We start from the raw sequence: 24915 nt of genomic DNA, 5'->3' as shown, positions 1-24915 counted from the left end.
GAAGGACTGAAATAATGCAAAATTCGTTTTCGAGGAGTACATTAGTGAAGGGACTCTATAAATTGTGCTTACTTTTCTGAGGATATCTCAGGCTTTCCGTGCGTTGAGTAAACAAGAAGATGCTACTCTAATATTAAACGAAATACCTAATAAACATTTGAGAGAGAATTAACAATTTTGGAAGGAAAAGCTCCTGTTTGTGGACAAGCAGACATGACAGTTAGTCACCAGTAGATTATCGCCTCAGTAAATCAACACTGCAGAGGTATATTGGGCAGAGTTATTGACTGTTTTGAGGAAAACTGATGATAGTTCTAGCAAACAGCAGCTATAGGACGAATTTAAACAAATTGGAATTCTGTTCGTAGCATTTTTTGATTTATGAGATGAGGATTTGATTTGGGGGAAAGAGTTGCTTTTTTTTTGGCAATGAATATAAAGAAAAAGTTCATCCAGATTCCAAACAGCAACTTATATGCCACTAAAAGTTCATCCAAAACAGCAAGTTGACACACTTGGCAATCATGCAGACCTTGTCATGCTCAGAATTTTTTCTTTCCTTTTTACACAAGCAGTTAGGGTTGGTTTGGGCTTCTACATATATACGCTTAAGAGGGGTTGAGAAGGTTAGTGTTTTATGAGGAGATTACAACAGTAGAATTCTCTCATCATCCTTTCACCTTCCCTCCAACAGACTGCTTCTATCATTAGCATGCTACTGGACCAATGGAAGCCTGTTATGTGTTGTCACTATGATGTAATTGCAATGTTGCGAACATCTCGATCGGGATTAAATCCGTGAGGTTCCGAAATTGGAAAAAATTGTAAAAATCGGCAAATACAAAAAAATTCATTTTGTTTTCAATTTTTTTAATATCTAAAGCATCCACAACATACAATAAATGCATTGACACATAAATATGAAAAAAGAACTAATATATAAGATGTGCAATATCATGTCTAGTGTTACATCACACGTAACAATGAATCATGACCTGAATACTAAGTCTTGAGTCCCAACTCAACCTCAAAATATCAACAAAAAATATAATAATGTATCTCATATCATGAGTCATAATGTCATATACAATGAAATGAACTAAATAACTAATACTACTGATCTCCTCTGCCCCTCTTGCGAGAAAAAGTAACAACTTTTCCTCTAGATGAAGAAGGCGATGGGGCTGACAGTGGACTCTGTTGTGCTCTAGAAGCTGAAGAACTAGGAGCTATAGGAGGTAGACCACGTCCTTTATTGGTGACAGAGGTAGGTGGTGTCACGTCCTCCTCTTGTTGCTCCTCCTCTTCCTCCTCTACCCCCTCCACTACCTTTTGGTCTAACCAATCAGGGGTCAACTCCATGATAGGCCTCTCAGCCTCAACTCCCCATGCAATAGTGGTGTCAATCCCATCCAATGAGATGGCCTCCACATCAGGTGTCCTCTCAAATTGCCTCACCCACAATCGAAGATTGTAGTAGATGTAGACCATGTCATTAAGTCGCTGGGACTCCAATTTGTACAAGGGTCATAAATTAATAAATTGTAAATAAAAAATTAATAATTGTAAAAAATATTATTTAATGAAATTCAAAAAATTAATTGGAATATTTTAACCTGTTATGCTTCTTGGTGTTTATTTTTCCAAATACACTCCAGTTGCGCTTGCATCTCGATGAGCTACATGTTTGGCTGAGCACTCGTGGCAAACCTTTGGAGATTGGGTACTCTGCCCCCATAGCTTTCCACCATGCATCTACAACAAATAAGATAAACATAAGAAAAAAAATGAAATTTGAAAGTCGAAGCAAAGTATGAACTTGAAGAGACAATGAATTTTGAAACAAGCTAAAGCTTACTTAGCATTTTAGTCTTCCTATCATGGATAGCCATGTCAAAGCTAAATGTGCCACTTGCCATCCTATATATCTCTATTTCTTTGGAGATTTCTACACGTTCTACTAGAGATGGCACCATCTTTTGAACACAAGTGAATAATCCATCCACGACCTCAACATCAAATAAGAAACCACAGGAATAAGAAATGCATGGTTCAGGTAGATCCTTGCAGCATGAATGGGATGATGGAGTGTATTGTTCCATCGCTCAACAATCACTTCCCATATGAGTTGTTGTTTCTCAAACCCCTCATCCCCCTTATCATCATTGTAGCTGCGAATGGATTCTTTGGCCCTATCCATGGCCTCATACAAGAAGGCCATTGCGGGCTTGTCTCCATCAACTAATCGAAGAACCTTAACTAAAAGTTCAGTAATGCTACACACCTCTTGTACTCCTGCCCAAAAGCTTTCCTGGTATGAAACTAACTTGCATATGGCCTCTCCCTCTAGTTTGTGGATATATGACAAAGCACGCCACTCTTTTGTAAAAAACATTCTCTTCACATCCCACATCGAATTCAGGAGGGATTAAAGAGATATGAAACTAGTGGCAAACCGTGTAATGGCAAGGTGTGCCAACTCCTTGTTGTTGTTGAATGTTCTCATTAAATGAAGCACAAATGCATGATTATATATAAATTTTGTGATGTTTTTTGATGATTCAACAATATCCTTGACAAAAGGAATTTTTCCTATGTCCTCCAACATCAAATCAATGTAGTGTGCAACACAAGGTGTCCAAAATAAGTTAGAATGCCTCTCCATAAGCATCTTGCCAACAACAACATAATTTGCAACATTGTTCGTTATGACTTGGACAACATGTTGTGGACCCACCTCTTGAATGAACACGTCCAACAAATCACATAATAACCATGCATCTTTGATATGTGCAGATGCATCAACAAATTTCATAAACATTGTCCCCTTGGGACAATTAACCAAGACGTTAATAAAACTTCTACCCTTTTGATCGGTCCAACCCTCTGACGTCATGTTGATTTGGGGTAACATCGGATGTGCTCTAGCCACGAAAATTGGTGGAGAGGCTAATCCAAATGAGATCTCCAATACCCAGAAAGGGTTTGGGCAGATTCTAAACAGTTTGGGAGATATTAAAATAATTAATATTTTTAATGGAGTTCCTAAGTCTGAACTTAAAGAAATTAAAATATTACTGTGAATTAATATAAAACTATGTTAGAATGGTTCAAAAGTCATGGATCAAGCCAGATCTAATCTTAGCCGTTGATTAGGGACTTAATCTCGGTCGTTGATTTGTTAACAAGAAAAGTATAAGAGGAGGCTTGAGGGTCACTTGGAGAACACACCAAGAGATCAAGGTTTCGACTTTCTGGGGCTGGGTTTGCTAAGAAAGTTGAGAGAGTGATCGGAGTTGCAACTGAGGGGCAGTGAATTCAGAAGGAGAGAGGCAGAAATAGCATCAGGAGGATCAACGCAATAGCCAGAGAGAGGGACGCAGAAGCAGCCAAGGGTTCACGCAGAGGCAGCGGGGAGCTGCGCAGTGCCTCAAAGGGCCAGCGTAGGTGACGCAAAGGGCCAGAGGACTGACGCAGTGCCCCCAGAGGTTGATGCAGGCCAAGCCAGAGTGAGTTGGGCTAACGTTGGGCCAAAGAGAGGCTAACACAGTCCCTAGAGGCTGACACTGGGGTTTCGTGGGGCAGATTGGAGCTGTGGAGCTGCCAGAGTGTTTATCTGGGGTTTCAACTGGAATATCTGCTCACGAGTAGAGAGGTACTATTGCCAAGGAAATTCTCTGTTGGGTGAGCCGGATTTGGCACCCAGATTGTATTATGAAATTGCTTAATAAATCAAACCCTTAGATAGCTGCACTGGTTTTCCTGCATTGTGTTTTTCCAGGGACATTAGTCCAAAAACAACGGTGTCACTTGTGTGCTTGTTTCTGTTTCCTTCAGTTGATGATCTGTAATGTGTTGAGCATATACTTGTATTTATTTCCAGTATTTACATGGTAAATAACTTGTTAATTAACATAGCAAGTAGGTAGGAATAAATCAGTAAAGTGCATGAAGGGTTTCTAACGTGTTAGACTTAAAAATTCGAAAACATCACAATGCATCTTGTGTGTGCCCATGATCCCCTAAGCTCCTCCAATCTCTTAGTGCAATCAACCTTTTCATTCTGAAGAATGAACCCTCCAAAGTCATCATATGAAGGGGCTTTGTACCTCGGGCCAACAATAGCAATAAAATCAATCGCGGGCTGGAAAAATGGATTGTTCCTGGCAATGCTGAAAGGAATATCATTCCAAAGAAGAAACTTGCCCAACAACTTGTCAGCTTCTCCTTTCTCCCTTTTTTTAAGAACTGACGTGATGGATGGTTGTGCACTAGGTGTGGTTCTAGGAACAAAAAATGATGAGGTAGCTATGGGGTTGTGTGTAGATGCTGATGGTGAAGAAGAACCCGTACCATTCTCATGGTCACCTCCCAACCTTGCCACTCCACCCCTTGCCATTTGACTCTTTAAAGCTTCCTTGGACAATTTGGTTGTCTTTATTTCTTCCATTGATTTGAGGGCTATTCGGATGATTTCTGGATTTGTATTTGAGCAAGGCACTACTTCATGTCCAGGGATTTGTGCAAGGTGGAACTTCAATCTGTATACCTCTCTGTCATATGATGTCCACATAACTTGCAAGTCAAATTTGATCTGTCAAACTCTCCATCAGGTTCACCAAATTTCCACAGAGGGTCCAATTTCCTTGGCATGTTTGTAACTTTGTTGAATCTTGAGTTTTAACGTAAGATTGAAGTTTGAAATTTGAACCTAGGGCATAAGAAGAATTGCAAGTTAAACAAATGAAATTAAAATTTACATACAACATTTGAATTTTTGACCAAAAAACCCTCAACTCAATGCAACAATAATGGCAAAAAACACATTCAAATCCAAGCAAAAATCATGGAAAAAAACTAGGGCACAAGAAGAAATTAAACAAATAAAACTAACAATCAAGATCTTGCATTTTTGACAAAAAAACCCTCCACTAAATGCAACAAAAATGGCAAAAAAAACACACTTAGATCAAGCAAAAATGATGGAATATATGGGTGATAGAAACCCAAGGAAAAGCAAGAAAAAAACATAAAAAATAGGGCTAAATTTGATGCCCATACCTGAAAATCACACCCTGCTGAAGAAACTTGGTCCAAACTTGATTTGTTTTTGCTTGGGATGCTAAATTCCTTCACTTTTAAGTTTTCTCCTCTCTTGCCCTTGTAGATGAGTTCCCCTCCTCCTTAGCTCTCACCTCTGCCCTCTGTTTGCAAAATGAGAGGGAAAAAAACCAAAATTAGATTTCTTCGAAAAAATTGCCGATTTTATTGGCAGCACGAAAAAATCGTGATTTTTTGAAAAAATCTTAATTTGATCGCGATGTTCTCAACACTATGTAATTGATGTCTCTTGATTAATGCATTGATTTGGTTAGATTATGCCTTCTCTTTGGCTCCCATAATCTCTTGGTTGGACATTAGTTTGATGGTATTGTAGTGCTTTGGGTTGGTTTGCATGCATTTACTTTGACTTGTTATTCACTTAAAGCACATATTCTCTTCATTCCATTTGTTTCATTTCACTGTTGACTTAGGAATCTGATCTCAACCGTCTTGATTTTCACTGAGTGTACCCTTAATCTTGACCGCTTATAAGCATCTCAAGAATGATTTTGTGTGTGTGCTGATCAAAGTTGGAGTTTGGTGCAGAATTCCTAGTTTAATAGCAGTATACAAACCCTAGGGACATCCCCTTGAGACTGAAAAAGAACCAGTCCAAATAGAGAGGCACCCAACAGTAAGAGGGTTGTCAATAATTATTGTATGAGTCTCTTGATGCAGATATGTGTAATAAAAGGTCATTATCCAGTGAAGGCTTCACTATTGTGGTGTATGGTTGTGAGGCCTCATTACAATTGAGGTTTGAACTATGCTTCTTTGGGCCACATTTCAACTTAGTTGTAGCTAACATCTAAACCAGTGTTGCAGGAATCGCCCCCCCCCCCGGATCCAAAGGCAGAATCGCGGATCGGAGCGAATCGATCCGGAATCCCCAGTGGAAGCGCGGATCCGTTTTTGAGGTGGCGCGATTCCGGGTTAAAAAAACGATTCCTGCCATTTGAGGTTGCGGCCCCCCGGAATCGCGCATCCCTGGACGCAACCTGGACGCAACCTGGACGCAACCCACCAATATGACATCATTCTCATATAGGATTCCTAATACCATATAACTTGAGCATTGTAGCCTGAATATACGGTCTTACTGCTCTGAATACAATGTCAACTCAATGAATATACATTGAAAAAGGGCGGGTTGCGTGGCGCAACCGGAAGCGCAATCATCTACTGAACTGATGGATGCACTTCTATATATTCATATACTGTACCACCATACATAGGGGGGGGGCGATTCCTGCAACACTGTCACACACACACACATAAATATATACAACTGTTGAAGTTGAGGTCATGCATATACTGCTGTAATTAGAACATAGCAATACCATACTCAAGCTATTTGAGCAGTGATATCCATACATAATGCTAAGTGCATATAAGAATGAAGAAGTCTCTGCTTATAGGTTTATACCCATCATTGCCAATATTGGGAAGCCATACCAATATTGATCTATATGAGAAACGATAACATATATATGACTGAAGCAAGTGACATGTCCATATTGAATTGATGTCATGAACAAATGTCATAATGCAAAGAATCATACTGAAGCATATGCCAATGATCATATGACACTATTGGTAAATCATACCAGGAGCAAGAGCATAGCCATATAACGAACGTCCAATTATTCCAGAGGTGCAGTATCAAATTATCAATACACTGTGAGAGTAGATCTGAGAGACTTCCTTGTAAAGTCTGCAATTCTTGCTAATGTAGTTTGTTGCCCTTACCTTGCTTCAAATCACTGTGATCTTATGTCCAACTATGCTTCCACCTATGCTGATCTACTAGGTATTCAATGTACTGCTGGTGGGGCTTAAGGTTCCTCCTCAAGCCTCCTACAATTCACGGTTTTGCTACAGCAAGGTCTAGGTCTTCATATACATGAAAATATACTTGGTTATAACTGCATTGATCCTCAGGATGACTGTGGCCTGGGTAGAGGACCTTAACTAGGCCTTCACCCCCTCAAAACAGACCCCCCAAGCTGCTGTAGAAACAACCCTTCTTTGTGGCCTAGAGAAGAATGAGAATCTCCTTCGATGACAAGGAACCACCCCCCTTTACCTGTGCTGTTGCTTGAGATGACTGCAGCTAGGGCAGTAGGTCCCTTCTAGGCCTCTTGGCGCTCTCAAATCCTCCTCCTCATACAGCTGTAGCAGCACCTTCCTGCAGCCTTGTAAACAGAGACAAACCCTCCACAAAATAGCACAGAAAAAGCATCAATACTTCTTGACTTGTGGCCTGATCTAGCAAGTGAGATGCTGCCCTAAATAGTCTTGAATTAGCTCTCCAAGCCTCCTTGCTGGCTGCTTCCATTAAATGCTGAAGGAGGACTTTGCAATCATGGTTTGCATTTTCAAATTTGATTTGTGGCCTTCATGAGCAATTGAGCCCAGCTCTGACATATTCCCAAACTTGAATTCTAACAGTCCCTTGCTTGATAGAAACTTGATAACTTTCCTTGTGATTGCATTCCTTCTCTTGCTTGAGCTTGTCCTATGAAATTTTATAGGCATCAAGCAGTATCAAATTGATACTGATGTATGTTTGTAATAGCTAGAATATAGATGATTGTTGTACATACTAGTAACTACAATGGAATCATGGATGCCATATCTATCTTGATTTATGCAAAAATATGCATGTTTTCATGTTTTCTACAATTAATTTGGTATTTGGGATGTTTTTTTTGAGTATAAATGCAAAAAAATATAAAAAAATATATATATATAGCAGACGCTTCCGCGGACGCTTCGCTTCCTAGATTTTTGGAAAATGATGCTTCCGCGCTCCGCGCTTCCGCTTCGCTCCCGCTTCGTGCAACATTGATCTAAACCATAGTTAATGAATTCTAACACTATAGAAATTACCTTGGGCATTTATTATTGGCTTCCTTTAGCAGTTACCTAAGCTGTAACAATGCAATTTCAGTTTGGGTTTTATTTATGACTCGCATCTAATATAAAACTCATGATGAGGTTGATGTAGGTCTTTTATGGCTCTATAAGACTGACATGCCTTGCACAATCTGATATTTTTTAAGGCCTTGATTGATTGGTCATTCTTCAGTGTTAAAAGTCTTCTGAACTATAACAATTGTACACTAAAAACAGAACAGTTCTGTTTGTCACTGGGGTTTTTGGCACAACATGAATCTGTTCTATTTTCATGGTGTTTATTTCATGTGTTTATGATATAACAGTGATGGTTAACGAAGTGGTCTTTAATATGCTTACGTTTTTACTATTTAGTTGTTCAAGATTGTCCTTGAGCTCAATTTATTACAATTGAAGAGTTATAATCATTTGAATAGTACAGCGGTATCAAACATCTCTTGCTTCCTATCAATAATTGGTGTTGGATAGATTTGAAGGTTTACTATGTTTGAAGCAAATTTAAATGGCTTGCATTATGGAGCTTATGTTGTGTCCTATCGTAGATATTTCTATGTGAAATGATTTGTCACATGTCTGTGAAGGGTCACTGAATTCTTCTTCACTGACTTTCAGGTTCCTGAATAACATGGACTTGGCTTATGCAGCAGCAGACCTTGTTATTGCACGAGCTGGTGCAATGACTTGTAGTGAGCTTCTAGCTACAGGAAAACCTTCTATACTGGTAATGTAATGCCTAATCACTACGTAGTTTCTGCAGTTTTCCATGATTTACCGATGTGGAATGTTGCAATTGTTTGTTTGCTGGACTGTTTGTCAAAGTTAAATTAGTTTTTCTCATTTTTTGTTATAGTAAATTATAGTAGTCATTGAAGTGCTCATGAAGTGAAAATATTTTTAGTCATCTTTATTTCTATTCTATTCATATTTTCTTGCAAGTAACAATATGCATGCTTTTCCATAAACAGACGGCATCATTTTAATTTGAATTGAAAGATAACAAACAACTTATTTCATTTTTACAAACACTAAGTAACTACTCAAAGTGGTCATGCAATAAGGCTCTTAGCTAATTCTCAGTGCTTATCTTTTTTCAGCGAGGAACATACATGACTGAAACGATCTCAATTTGTAGTTATTTGTATGTATTATCTACTATTTATATAGAACGGGGCTCATTAGAAGCTTTAATACTTTTCAATATTGAGTTGTCATATTGCTGGAGAAATTAATATCAAAGGGTAGCCATAGAGGATTTATATGTTATCAACAAAACCAGAATAAACGTTTTGAAAATTGATTTGAATACAAAAATATTTAGAATTATATCATTTTGGATTTAGAAGTGACTCTACACCCATTGATAATAAATTGCCCAGATTTCAAGTGTGCAGCTAAGGAATCTGATCCTGGTCTCAGTCAAGCTCTAAGGTAATCATCAATTGTCAGCATGGCATCCACATTAACCATGAGGATGATTAATGTTTAATGAAGGTTTTGCCTATAGAAACTCAAGGAGGAGTTAATTCTGATTAAGAATGAGCTTTGGATATTTGTGCAAAGGGCCGAGCCAAATAATTTTAGAGTGATAAGGACTAGATGAAGTGTTAAATTTACATGAAACTCTGCAACTACTTAGATGAATAACTGAAAACTGAAACTAGTTTACTTCCACCAAGATATAGAGTCTCTTAACAATTCAGCAGCAGAATAAACACACACAGACAAAGAACACAGTCACACAAATTACACAATTTTTCTGGAGAAACCCAACTAGGAAAACCCCTTCTTTCTTTGCTGTAGTATTTTATTCACAGAGTTTGAGCAATCTGATCTCTTACAGGGCAATATATCACACTGATAACAATCTAGTCCTCATACTGTACAAGCTGGACTCAACCTACAAACACACTTGATGCAGCTCCTACTTCCTTGCGGCCTGCCTGGCCCTATTTCCTTGTGCTGATCTCCACAGCCCGGCCCAAATTCTTTACACACAGGTCTCCACTGCCTGGCCCAAATTTGTGATATTCCCACTTAGCAACATTGCTAAGGGGAAATATCCAATTTTGGATAAATTCGTTGTCATGTCCCCATTTTTATTCTTCTTCATAGTACAGCCAAGATGGATTTCCAGGGCAGGGGATGGCCAAGTCAATGGAACAGGTTTTTGTTACCAGGGGTCCCAATGGAGTTTTGAGGAGTTTTTATGGGATTTTATGGCATTCGCTTGGCATATTCCATCATCTGCACAGTTTGCGTTTTGTTCCGTCACATTCCGACAACTTTAAAAAATCTGCGTTATTATTGGGCATAACTTAATTAATTATGCTCAAGGTGGCATTCTGGGGAAATTAATTGATGGAACACCTTAGTGTAATAGCTTGTTGGAACTGGAACGAGAATATCTACAGGATGGGATGTTGAGAAGAGACTTCCAGTGGCCAAAGAGAGTATGGTGGGCGATTTTCCATTTTCCTTAGTTAAAAATGACTTTAATTAGTTATTTAATTAAGGAAAAATAACTAATTAGAGAAAAATGGCCAAAAGTGACTTAAGTGAAATAAAATAAAATTAAAAGGTCACTTGATAAAGTCAATGGAGGAGCTTCTAGAATAATAATAAAATAATAAAATAAGATGCTTCTAGAGGCTTGGGGATCTATCCATGAGATCTATAAAAGAGGAGGAGAAGGTCATTTGGAAACATCTTGGATCTTGGATTTGATATTGTTTCTTGTATGAGAGGTTGAGAACCCGGTTCTCTACTCCAACAGTAGCCCCAGAACGAAAATCCTTGGGTGATTAAGTGAGAGTGGGCTAGCACCCATCTCTTCCCTTGGTGAATCCATTCAGGGTTCATAGGTTGTAGTGTATTGATTTTCAGTTTGTTTTGGAGGCCAATTTGCGGCAATATTGTAGATCTATTTGAGGCCAGCTTTTCACCTCAGCTCTTTGGGGTTGTGTGTGCATGTAAAACCCCAGTTTATCTAATATAATAAAGCTGAGGATTTTTCTTATTCAGTGTGTTATGGATTGCAGTGCTCTGTTTGTCTTTATTTTACATGGCAATCTTTTGTTAAATGAATAATAATTTTATTTGAAGAGCTTGTTCCAAATTTTTCTCATTTAGGACATTACAGTGGTATCAGAGCATTGATCTCGACTCAACCTGCAAGTTTTTAGTTTTTAGTTGTAGCTATTATGATTTGAGAGTTTTTCATTGAGTCGTCAAATTTATTAGAGGCCAAATCTTTTATTATTTGTGCAAATTATTAAAATGGATATTGTAGTATGTAGAGTTGGTTGGAGAAGGAAATTTGCACTAAGGTGGGGCTTTCTGTATCTTCAGGAATCTACCCAATTTTTTTTTTTTTTTGGGTTTTATGAGAGGAGTTCGTGGTTAAAATTTCAGAATTTTCCGAGTAGTATGCGGGTTGTAAATCAGTATTCCTTCATTAGTTCATTTTATCAGTGAACTGGGTAATTCACACCACTTGGTGATCTTGATCTTGGCTTGGATTTAAGCCAAGCCATTATGGGCTTTTATGGGTTTGGTGTGAGGAGCCTCAGGTTAAATTTTCAGAATTTTTGAAGTAGTATTGTAAATCAGTATTCCTTCATTAGTTCATTTTATCAGTGAACTGGGTAATTCACACCACTTGGTGATCTTGATCTTGGCTTGGATTTAAGCCAAGCCATTATGGGCTTTTATGGGTTTGGTGTGAGGAGCCTCAGGTTAAATTTTCAGAATTTTTGGAGTAGTATTGAGGGCAAAAACACCAATTCATCTTCAGCAGCAACAACATAATTTCTGGGCAGTGCAAATTAATTATTTGGGTTATTTTGTTGGGCCTTTGCAACAACAGTAAGGGGAGCTTGAAATTTTAAAATTTATTGGCTCATGGATGAGTCACTGAGGCAGCTCACAGCCCTTAGCGCTGACCCTCTTGTTAGAAGAAATTTGATAAGGAGAATTTTTGGAGGGTTCAGATCTGGAAAAGATGAGGAGCCAAAGAAAGAGCAGTCTCCAGAACCCCCAAAGAAGAGCAGAAATCAAATGAGAAGAGAGCGGATCTGTTTTACATGTCAGGGAGCATGGACACTAGATCACAAATGTAAAATTAGAGGGGACAGAGACGTAGACGAGACTGCTAAAATTGAAGTAGAGCTGGCAAGGAACTCAAGTCAACTGATTATAAAGAAGATTGAAGGGTCCTTAATTGGACAAGAGTCTACTATAGATGAGCCCATTGGTTCTCATGAACCATCATATGAAGTTGTTGACAACAGGCCAGATTTATATTCGAGTGTGTATGGTGAGCAGTTAGTGGACCCTATGGGAGACATTCAGGATGATGGGTCACCAGTGATGATTCAGCAGGAGCAGCATATGGTGGAGCATGAGTCAGCTCAAGAGGATGATATGCACAATATGCATGATGAGCCTTTTGGGGAGAGCCAGTTGGAGGTTCATGTTGAGCCCATGATGGAGGAGGATGAGCAACCATCCTTGGGGCCAACCATTGATGAGGAGCAGATAGATGTGCAAATAGCTAACAAGGTGGCAGGCACATGTCTTCAGGAGGTGTTGGAGTATGACAGGATAGTTTGGTAGGAGATTGGTGGACTGGATGAGCATGGAGTTTCCTATCAAGCAAGGGAGATGGCAATGCATCCATCTTTGGGTCTACCCATTGATGAGGTGCAAATCAATGTAGTGGCAGTCAACCGAGCTGCAACATTTTCAGGCAACAACCCTCTCCAGGAGTACATAGATGGGGCTTGCAGCATAGTTTTCCCACTTCTTCCCATTAGAGGGAGAGAGGCAGGATTTCTTGGACATGTTTTGATTGTCCAGGTAGAGCATCATGAGTTGAGCTTGGACCAATATCAACATAGCAGACATATTCCTTGCACAAAACTCCATGCATTGGATTGGCAAGAGATCATGAGCTGGTACCCTACTGATAGAGTATCATTTTTAGTTAGAGGCATTGTATTGCATGAGCCCTAAGATGTGAGGGGTATTACATGCTTAAGTTGGCAGCAGGATGTAGGCTGGCCACTCATCAGTATCTCAACACAACATCAGCATGATGAGATTGACCTTGGTTTATGCCAAGAGTTGGATTAGAGAGAGGTGATGAGTTGGTATGCGGTGGATGGAGCAACATTCATGGTTGGAATTATAGCACAACAGGAGCTTTGGAGCCTTGATACTTTTTCTTAGCGGCATTGGGATCCAAGAGGATTTGTTAATGGCAGGTTCAATCAGATATTAGTCTAGGATCCGGGGATTGAGGGGTCCGTTCATGATGGGTTGACACAGGAGCAAAGCATCACCCAGTGGTTCGTATGGGATCCGGGCATTGGGTCTCAATTGCGTCGAGCCACCAGATTGGTCCACAGATTTGGATTGCTTGAGGGCAAGCAATCTTGTGGTGGGAGGACTGTCATGTCCCCATTTTTATTCTTCTTCATAGTACAACTAGGGTGGATTTCCAGGGCAGGGGTTGGCTAGGTCAATGGAGCAGGTTTATGTCATCAGGGGTGCGGATGGAGTTTTGAGGAGTTTTTATGGGATTTGATGGCATTCGCTTGGCATATTCCATCATCCACACAGTTTTCCTTTTGTTCCGTCGCATTCCGACAACTTTAAAAAATCAACGTCATTTTGGGCATAACTTAATTAATTATGCTCGAGTGGCATTTTGGGGAGATTATTTGATGGAACACCTCAATGTAATAGCTCGTTGGAACCAGAACGAGAATATCTACAGGATGGGATGCTGAGAAGAGACTTCCAGTGGCCAAGAGAGTATGGTGGGTGATTTGCCATTTTCCTTAGTTAAAAATGACTTTAATTAGTTATAATTAAGGAAAAAAACTAATTAGAGAAAAATGGCCAAAAGTGACTTAAGTGAAATAAAATAAAATTAAAAGATCAGTTCATAAAGTCAATGGAGGAGCTTCTAGAATAATAATAAAATAATAAAATAGGATGCTTCTAGAGGCTTGGGGATCTATCCATGAGATCTATAAAAGAGGAGGAGAAGGTCATTTGGAAACATCTTGGATCTTGGATTTGATATTGTTTCTTGTATGAGAGGTTGAGAACCCGGTTCTCTACTCCATTGGTAGCCTCGGGACGGAAACCCTCGGGTGGTTCAGTGAGATTAGGCGAGTACCCATCTCCCCTTGGTGGATTCATTCAGAATCCACAGGTGTAGTGATTGTTTTTTGTTGTTTTAGTTTGGAGGTCGGAGGGTCATTCCCAGCTATTGTATTGGCATATATCTATATCTAATAAAGTTGGATTTTTGTTGTTGCATTTCTCATTATTTCCCATGTTGTGTTATTTTTAGTGAGATTGCCATATAATTATGGGTTCATTGTTTCTATCAATTTCCGGTGTTTTGGTTATATTTCTTGGCGAAATTGTGCAGAAGTGAATGGTAATTTCGTGTGGAGTTTTTGTTCTAAATTTTTCTCATTTGGGACAATACATTCGTACTTGCACTTAGGAGATGTGGGTTTAGAGGTCCCACATGAATTTTGAGTAAAGTGAAGCCCAAACATTAGAGGACAGAGGAGAAGAATCGAGTTGCTAGTGGTACGTGGGGGCCACCCATAGAGAAATGCGGCCCACAAAGGAAACACACACTCATTGGAGGGAGAATGGTGGGGGAAAGTCGAGGTTGGGCCCACATGGGCATTTTGGAGGCTCTTTGACAAAAAGAGGAAGAGACACTCGTTTTGGTCATTCATGATTATTTGAAATTTGTCTTAGATTAGCACACTTGAGCTGAAGCCAAGTCTGCAAGTGTTGTTGGGCACAAGAGGTTTCTAAGTGGAGATCTCAACCCTTGCTTCGGTGGACTTCGAGTGCTAGCCCAAGGAGGGAGTTCCATCCTTTCCAGTTTGATCTAGGAGTAGTGAAGTGTGAGTGTGGGGAAGTTCCAGCAGCAACAACGCAAATACCGCACAGTCGTTGGAGGTGTCACACGTGGGGGTTGAGGAGAGAGAGGAGTTTTGGGCTGAAACTTGGAGTGGAGTCCGGGGAGGAGAATTGTTAGAGATTGCTGTCATTTTGTGGGATTTCAACAACAAATTTATCAGGTGGGTTGAATTACCCAGCAGTAGTACCATTGAGGGAAATTGGGCCGAAATTTCGAAGTCAGCAATCAACAAAGACCTTTGTGGGTATTTGGTGGAGAGCCTGGGGTTAATTTCCCGGAATTTTCTGAGCACTGGAGGAGGTCCTATCAACGATTCTTCACAGCCACCAGCTCATTTTTTGGGCATTTCAGCGCAGAGCCAAAGGGAGATCGACCAATATGCTTGGGGGACTTCATATTCTTCACTTGGGCTTAGCTAGCTTACCTTGGGAAAGCCCAAGTGCATACTTTCCAAGCACCCATTGCAACCTCATGCTTTATCAATAAAATGGCTCAGTAGCACAATTTTTCGCTGTATTTCATGTTCTGATATTTCGACAAATTTTCTGTGTGTTTTTGTCTATGCATGCTTTGTTTATTACTGTAAATTTTGCTTAGGGATATTAGAGTGGTATCGGAGCTCATAGTCTTGGCTCAGCCTGTGAGGAGCAGCATCAGTCTATGACACTAGAAGACCAACAAAACGTAACTTACAGGGGGCAGAGGTACAAAAGAAGAGAGAGGCAAATCATCCCAGATCTAGAGATTGCTGAACCAAAGGTCGAAAGGCCAAACATGGGGGATAACATGGGAGACAAAGGGAGTAAAGAGGAGGACTTTGACCAACATCTTCTCAAGGCCATGCAAAATTTGTCCAAAGGTATCGAGGAGTTGAGGCAACAAAATTGCATCAACAATAGGGGCAAAGGGATTCAAGGGGGATTCTAAATTAGTGAGGGCTGTGGTACTTCGCATCACCAAGGGGGTCATGGCCTCAATGAACCCCTCATTCCCAACTCACCACCCAGGTCCATTTTTCCTACATTTGTAGCATCCGGTGCTGGAGGGCCGCAAGGGCAAGAGGAGATGCCCATGGGGGACTATTTTGTAGAGTACCAATCATATGTCATAAGTACAAAGGTAATTATGAAGACTGAATCTAGTTACATTCTCCAACAAGATTGTAGAGAGTCAAGTTGGATTGTTTAATCTTTTGCATTGTGGCGCTTGTTGTTGTGAACAATAGGCTGATTATTGAGAATATAATGAAGTATGGGCTTCTGATTCAGCGCCAAATCTCAAAGAGATTGGCCATTTTTCATGCATGGGCTCATACTCCCAATTTTCCCATTTTGCGCATTTCTTGTTGAGAAAGCATCTGTACATTTTCATATTTATGCACTGAGTATATTCTTTCTCCATGGTATTATCATTACAGTTGAAATCTTATGTCCTGTATTTGTTATAGAACAATGTCATTCCACTGTCTTATCGGGACTAGTACTTATGATATATGCAAGCACCATTTGGCTAAAGATGGTTTCTTATGCATATACCAATCATGATTTAAGAGCTCTTACCATTGTTGGTGAAAAGATAGAAGCATTCAACGATTTTTCTAATGTGGAATACCCTCATAACATCAAGTTAGGAAATGTAGTATATTTTATGGTAGCTCCCACATTGTGTTACCAGACAAGTTATCCTTGCACGATACATATTCGCAAAGGTTGGTTTCTTCATCAACTTGGAAAATCGATCATATTTACAGGAGTTAAGGCTTTATCATAGAACAATATATGAACCCAATTATAAAGAATTCACAACATCCTTTGAAGGGAAACTTCCTTCATGTCGTTGAAAGAGTACACAAGTTGTCTGTTCCGACTTTATACATGTGGTTGTGCATGTTTACTGCTCCTTTCACCTCCTTCTTAATATTATTGCAGAGTTGGTACGATTTGGGGATCGTCAATTCTAAAAAAATTGGTGGAATGCAAAAAACTGTAGAAGAGTATTGGCGAATGTGGAATATGCCTATTCATAAATGGATAGTTCGTCACATCTATTTCCCTTGCATACATCTTGGAATACCTAAGAGAGTTGCCATCGTCATTGACTTTCCGGTTTTAGCTATATTTCATGAGCTTTCAATTGGAGTGCCTTGCCACATGCTGAGAGCCTGGGCTATCCTAGGAATAATGTTTCAAATTCTATTGGTGATTTTAACAAATTATCTGCAAAATGCAGGGGTCTTCAGGGATCAGATTTCAAATGCGTTTTATGAATAAAAAAAGACGAATTTCAAAAAATTGTGACTTGGGCTTTTTGCAAAAGGACCTCAATTGACTTTCCCATGGGTGGTTTCCAAAAATTGAGAGTGGTTTAGGAGATTTTGCAGGTTCTTTCGGAAGATACATGATCGACGTCCACAAACGACTGCACAAATTAATTTTGTTTTTGAATGAATCAGATCAATGGTGAATATTGGTCAATGCCCAATAGTCAACCAGATCAATGGAATTCCAATAGGTCAAACAAATCGAAATTTGAGTGGCGGGTACCCCCCAAAAGGTTGGATTGCAAAACCATCAATTGCAAGATCAATGACGGGGATTAATTCTGACACCGCTCCTCCTTTATTCCAAAAACCGCCTAAGGGGGTGCCGAAAGTCAGTTTATGGTTTCCACAAAAACTTTTATGGGTTTTATGATGTGGGTATGACAAAGGCTGGGGCTCACAGAATCCTTTGTCACTTCCAATGTTGTTTTATATATAGCTCAAGTCCATATTCTTTTATTGTATACATTGCAAAATTTGGGGAGCGAAACTTTATTTGGTTTAAAAGAGGGATTTAATATATATATATATATATATATATATATATATATATATAATATTAAAATATTTTAAAATCTTTAATATTTTATTTATAAACATTTCTTTTTAAAAGGGAACAATTTTGTAATGAAGGGAATTAGTTTCATAACTGTTTACACAATTATTTTCTGAAGAAAAATAAAAGACCGACAGAGTGGAGAAGTATGGTTTTGGAGGTTGGCGTCCAAAAAGTAATGTAATGAAGAAATCTCAAAAAGTAATGTAATGAAGAAATATTTTGGAGACTGAATAATAAAAGCCAGTTTTGATTCCAGTTTGGGGTAAATTGCAGCATTGTTTTCTTTCCTGTGTTTGTCATTTAAATTATGTTTTTCCTCTCCTAGACAAGTGTATGTAGCATCAGAGCCTTTTCAATTGGGAGTATGAATTTACCTCATAAATGGTACTCATTTTTCAGTTTAAATCTCTTAATGGGTGCTCCACTTCCAGGAATTCATACACAATTTCTTAGTCTTTTCACCATTCTTTCTACAGAGTTTGAACTCAGATTCTTAAATGCCTGAGTTGTAAAACCCTGTCCTTCTTCATCTTTCCTCTAGCCATCTCTTTAGTTCAAAAGCTCTACAATCCTCATCAGCCTTGGCCATGCTGGTTTTAAAGGATAGGTTTTTGAATTAGAATGTTCATTACATTCATCATGATCCTGCTTCGAACAATCTTTTTAAAAGTTTTCATCAATTTCAATAGATGTCTTGGGCACTGGCCTCTTGCAGCTAGAGGTTGCCTCCAGGGTACAACACACACCATCATGAATTATCCACTTAGCTTGGATTTTCTTCTTCTTGAACTCGGCTATTTGTTGTGGATCTTGTGGAGGTGCCACAATGCTTTCCATAATTTCCCATAGCTCCCACTTTTCAAGGAGAAGTCCAATTCTTACCTTCCATGGACTCCAATTCTCAGTTCCACATGGCCTGTCCTCAAATCTAAGACCTTCAACTCTTGAAACTCTAGAAGTAGCCATAACAACTTACCAAAATGCAAAACCCAAAAAAAAATAGAAAAATTCAACGACCTCAACCAAAACCCATAATAACCCAGAAAACTTAGCACTCTAGAGCAAAACTCAAAATACTTTTGTGTTAATTTTAGATAACAATGGTATGTTCTATGCTTATGAGCAATTTACTTCAATTTTCTTATTAGCCCAATATCAATTTCTAGATCAACAATCACATTAACATGATAGTAAATGCATATAGAACATAAATAAAACAGTGGAAGACAAGCCAAGACAAGAGGACACAAGATATGGCGCCAGTGAGGGATAAACCCCAATGTGGGGAAACCCTTTGATTAATTCTTATTATTCTTCAAAAGTTCAACAGAGAGAGTACAATATGTAATTTTCACTTGCCCAATCAAAGTGAAATATGTCCAGTCAAACCGTAGCCACAGAAAGCCCTAACCAGAAAGTCAACGCTGGTCAACCGGGCAAAATTTGACCTGCAAAGCAGCTCGGTCAAACCCAGCCAACTCGTCCTTCAAAAACAAATCAAATCAGCCCATAAATAGTGCAAAAATACTCAGTCAAACTTGGTCAACGCTGCAGTCCAACCCTTCTGCAGTCAACGATGGTAAAAAATACGGACTGCCTTGATTTCTGTGCCCAGAAATGCGGCCTACCCAAACAGAAAGTATCCCACAAAAATCGCAATAAAACAAGGTCAACGCTGCTGATCAAAACACTGGTCAAACTTCCCTGAAATTTGGTCAACGCAGAAAACTGTCTTCTTATTCTTCACATGTGTGGAGAGAGGCTGTCCTGAAATCTATACCCAATCAGATGAGGAGAGGGAGATGAATGAGAAGGTGAGTGATATCCAAATGAGGCAAAGGCACCTTCTATTTATATGCAAACGTTGAGGATGATTAGATGTGACTGTTGGGCTTTTGAGCCTACATTAGTTTGCTGGCCGACCTTGACAATTTGTCCATAAACAAAATAAATTCATAATTCCATTTGTACATGTCAGAATGAGCTGTCTAAGGTGGAGTTTGACCCTAGTTGCCAAATTTAACACTGCCTCTCAACTAGGAGGAACTCCACCTGCCAAACCATCTGACAATCTATACCATCCCTGTCATCCCTGCTCTGTTGAACCATGAAGAAATAATGAAGAAGAAATGATCGAGAATGTATTATACCATTCTCCACTGACTCGAAGTCAGTCTCCAATAATCGAGAGTGTGTCATACTACTCTCTACTAATCCGAAGTTAGTCTCCATTGATCCCAGATCAATATCAAACATCTTAGCATAGGGAGTACAGTAGTACACAATGCATCCATCGGTAGTACTATAGTCCTTATCCTCATTTCCCTACTCATTGGCCAGATGAGAGGTACTTCCCATGAGTCCTAGACTGCATGGGTAGGATGTACAGGTAGGAGAAGGTGAACCACTCATCCTGCTCATATGCCATAGGAGAAGGTGAACCACTCATCCTATGCATATCTCAACATGGGGTGTCACAGGGGAAGGTGAACCACTCACCCTGTACATCGTGCACCACTAGGGGAAGGTGAACCACTCACGCTATGGTCGCTCATTGCTCCAAGAAGTACCCCAAGCCCCCCCGGAGCTCCCAGAGTTCAACATCCATCTCATACGGGACCTTCATAAGAGGGTTTCTCCACGACTCCAAGTCGTTCACGGAAGGTTAAGAATTTGACCTTCCCTAGGGGCGTCGTAAGAATATCTGCGACCTGATCAACAGTGCCGATATGACGGAGCCTTATTGCTCCCTGTTGTACCATATCCCGGACAAAGTGGTACCTGATATCAATATGCTTGGAGTGGTCATGAAACACGGGATTCTGAGAAAGACGAATCCCACTTTGGTTGATGCACTAGATCACGGTGGTATCCATCACATGTCCAAACAACTCACTAAAGAGATTCCTCAACCAAACAGCTTCACACAAGGCCATACTAGTAGCAAGGTATTCAGCCTCAACAGTGCTCAAGGCAACCAACTTCTGCTTCCTGCTCATGCATGATATCGAAGCAGAACCTAGAGAGAAGAAACATCCAGATGTGCTGTTACGATCCACCACACTGCCAGCCCAATCAGCATCAGAATAACCATAGAGCCTTACATTCCCGGCAGTGTATCTCTGTCCATAGGTGATTGTGCCCTAGAGATATCTCAAGAGATTCTTGGCAACAATCCAATGTATGTGATGAGGCTCAACCATAAACTGACTCGATGTGTTCACTGCAAAGCATATGTCCAGACGAGAGTTCACCAAGAACATTAGGGCCCCCACGAGTTGACGATATTGAGAAGGATTTCCCAAATCGGGCCCAACAACACATACGCATAACTTATCGAAGTTAAGTTCCATCGGAGTAGTCATGGATTTGTAGTCCACCATCCCAAATCTTTCAAGTAGCTTCACGATGTATTTTCCTTGAGAAAGGAAAATCTCACCTGGCTTTTGCTAGACCTTCAACCCTAGGAAGTAATGCATCAATCCTAGGTCCTCCATCTCAAATTCGGAAGCCAACTCCTTCTTACATTGATGAATGAAAGAGATCATCCACATAAAGTACCAAGATGAGAGGTCTATCATTCTCAACCTTAAAATAAAGGTTCGGATCAACTTCACTTCTCGTAAATCCCAACTTCATCAGATAGCTGTCGATTCTCTCATACCAAGCTCGGGGAGGTTGCTTCAACCAATAGAGGGCTTTCTTGAACTTGCATACTTGTGTTTGACGATCTTGAACTTCAAACCCCTCGGGTTGTTCTACATAGACTTCATTGTAGTCCACACCTTCCTTTTGAGAGAAGTCTTGAGCAACAAATCTAGCCTTGAACTTTTCAGCACTTCCATCAGGTCCGTGCTTGATCTTATAGAGCCATTTCGAGGTGACAACGGATTTGTCCTTGGGTCTAGGGACCACATCCCAAACATCATTCTTCATAATCGACTCATACTCTTCATTCATAGCATCCTTCCAAACTTGGTGCTTCACAGAATCTTCGAATGTGCAGGGCTTAGATTGAACAATGGTGCTCATGGCAGTTAAGTACCATTGGTACCTATTCGGCTTCTTACTTTCATGAAATGTCCCCCTTGGTGCAACATGTCTCTTGGCATCTTCCAGAGTTTCCCTAAGCCATGAGGGTCTCCTTTTCGAGGAGGAGGGTTCATGAGGGGGTGGATCTATGGGATCCATTAGTTCTTCAACATCGGGTATTGGCTCATCCTGCGGTTCTTCTTGTTTTCTTGAATTCGCTTCTTTGTCCTTCCTTGGAGGAGGAAGGTTACTAATCCTTCCAAGGGCTGCATCCTCATCGAAGGTGACATCATGACTTATCTCCACTTCTCTTTGACCAGGCACAAAGATTCTATATGCCTTAGAAGTTTCACTGTAGCCCACAAATGTTCCTTTCTTCCCAGAAGCATCCAATTTGCTTCTCTTTTCTTTCGGCACATGAAAATATACGGGGCTACCAAAAATTCTGAAGTGAGAAACATCAGGTTTCTTATTGGTAAAACCTTCTTCGGGAGTTTTGGAGTACAACGCTTGATGAGGGCATCTATTTTGAACGTACACGACAGTGTTGGTAGCTTCGGCCCATAAGAACTTCGGAAGGCTTTGATCATGAAGCATGGCACAAGTGGCTTCTATGATAGAGAGGTTCTTTCTTTCAGCAACACCATTTTGCTTGGGAGTATATGTGGTAGTAGTCTCCCTCTTAATGCCATTTTCTCTATAATAGTTATTGAACTTATTAGATTCATATTCGGTTCCTTTGTCGGTCTTCAATATTTTGATCTTCTTCCCTATTTGATTTTTGATCAAAGGTTTGAAAGAACAGAACCATGAGAATACTTCATCCTTCTTCTTCAAGAAATAAATCCAAATCTTGCAAGAGAAATCATCGACAAAGATAGCATAATATAAATATCTTCCCAAAGAGTTCACGAGCATCATACCAGATAGATCAGAATGAACCATTTGCAATATGTCGGTAGTCTTGCTATCACTAGAGGGGAATGGTCCCCTTGTATGCTTTTCTTCGGCACACCCCTGACAAACACCTTCATGTTCTACTTTAAATTCAGGCACACCTGTCACCATCTTCCTCACATCGGGTAGAGCCTTATAATGTAGATGAGCAAACCTGTAATGTCCCCAATTAAATTAATTTTGGTAAGATGAATTTCTATTTTGCAATTGGGTGTTGGGAAATATTTGGGCATGTAAACTTAGGAAAAGTGGGTGGAGGGAGTCCCCACTTAATTTTTGGAGAAATGGAGACCACCAACATTAGAGAAAATGAAAGATTAAATTGATAGTGGAATATGGGGCCCACATAAAGTACACACTTGGGGAAGAAAGAATTTGAATTCCTTGAGGCAAATCGAATTGGTGGAGGGACCCACAAGGAATGCATGGTCAACAATTATAAAAGGGAGGAATGAGGGAGTAATAGGGGTCTTTTGTCTATTTGAAAATCGAATTTGCTTTCGCTGTTCAGCTGAGCCAATATTGTGTTGTTTAGTACAAGAGCTCCCCAAGGAGAGAAGCTCAACCTTTCTTCGGTGGACTTCGAGGGCCACCCTAGGAAGACATTCCTTCATCACTGAGACTGGAAGAGGCATCAACTACACAGGTCCCACACATTTTTGGAGTAGAGCATGCAGTTTGGGAGCCACCACTGCACAAAGGTAGGATTCATTGGTTGTTTGTGGAGCTGGGTTGTTGGGGAATTGACCGCAGAAGCTACATGAGTGTTTTTTGATCATTTTCATGAGTGTGGAGGGAAGCTACAACCAAGAGGACCAACCTACACGCAACTGTCACTTTATCATATACAAGACTGCATCATCTCCTCCATGATTGCGCAGTCATTGGAGTGAGACTCTTTTGGGGTAGGATCATCCGGGGGAGTTTGGAGTTGGGGAGCTGGGAAATCATTGGGAGGGCAATTTGAGGAGGATTTCTAGAGTTTGGAGAGAAGAGATTGATAGGAGTATCCATAGTAAAAGAATTCGAATTTGGTGGAGGGCCAAGCTGTGAAGGGTCAAATTTCGAAAGTTGGAACTAAGGGAAACCCTTTATAGGTATTTCTGGGTTTTGGGCAAGGAGCACTCTCCTAATTTTATAGAATTTTCTGGGCACTCTAGAGTGGGAAAATCATGGGGCAAAGTCAAACAGTAGTATAGTTTTGGAGCAACAACACAATTTTCTAGAGGTGTTGATTATTGCAGCCATTTGACTTTCTCGTACTCATCACCTGGTGCTTGTAGCTTGCCTTGTGCAAGCCTAGGTGCAATTCTCCAACTAATTTGTGCCACAACAAATATTATTAATAAAATTTGGCTAGTTTGGGGATTTGCAGAAATTTCTGGTTTGTGTATGCATTTCTAAAATTTTCTATGTTATTTATTTGTGCATGTCTTTGTTATCATTGTAAAATTTCTATTAGAAATATTATAGCGGTATTTGAGCATGATCTTGGCCAGTTGTGGAGTATCCAACAAGATCATGGAAGATTTGGGCATGTATGCACTATGATGGGTGAACTATAGACAAACCCATGGCTCAATGGAGAGTGAGTATCATTGAGGGAAAAATGATCCTCACCCACTTTGATGGTTAAGCTAAGAGTTCTATCAGAAAATGGGTACAAGAATTGGACACATATTTCTGGGTAAACCCCATGAGGGAGGCAAATGCTATTAGACATGCCACTTTGCACTTGGATGGAGATGCTATGGAATGGTGGTACCAAGGGCTGATCCCTTTGGGTCATGTACGTATCACATCGTACAAAGAGTTCACACAGAGGCTCGTTGAGAGATTGACTGAAAGGACACCAGACCCCCTCAAAGGGAGTGGATAGGACGAGGAAAGCTAGAGGATGAGACCAGGAGGCATTTCTACTGGTGGAGACCGGGCTTTAGATGTCAGAAGTTCGAGGTGGTGGTTGAGTAGGAGGACACGCAGGATGGTGAGGGGCACATCAATATACCCGGTGTGGCGAATGAGTCACCATTGTTGGAGGTCTCTTTAGTCGCTCCAGCTGACACC

At 40.1% G+C, this 24915-nt stretch overlaps 1 protein-coding gene and 1 pseudogene across 1 annotated transcript in view; both read left to right on the top strand.

The window, feature by feature from the left end:
• LOC149167637 (UDP-Glycosyltransferase superfamily protein) overlaps positions 1–24915 on the top strand; it is a 248101-nt gene that overhangs the window by 60111 nt on the left and 163075 nt on the right. Inside the window, exon 2 of the mRNA XM_089433065.1 lies at positions 8635–8743. Coding sequence (XP_089289191.1) covers positions 8635–8743 — 109 coding nt within the window. The remainder of the gene's footprint in view (positions 1–8634; positions 8744–24915) is intronic.
• Positions 11923–17250, top strand: LOC149167638 (diacylglycerol O-acyltransferase 1A pseudogene; annotated as a pseudogene).

This window comes from Pinus tabuliformis, chromosome 5_1, assembly GCF_031772625.1.
Source record: "Pinus tabuliformis cultivar Carrire ecotype Pingquan chromosome 5_1, CPIR1, whole genome shotgun sequence".
NCBI classification, from domain to species: Eukaryota; Viridiplantae; Streptophyta; class Pinopsida; order Pinales; family Pinaceae; genus Pinus; species Pinus tabuliformis.
This window is presented reverse-complemented; position numbering and strand designations above follow the sequence as displayed.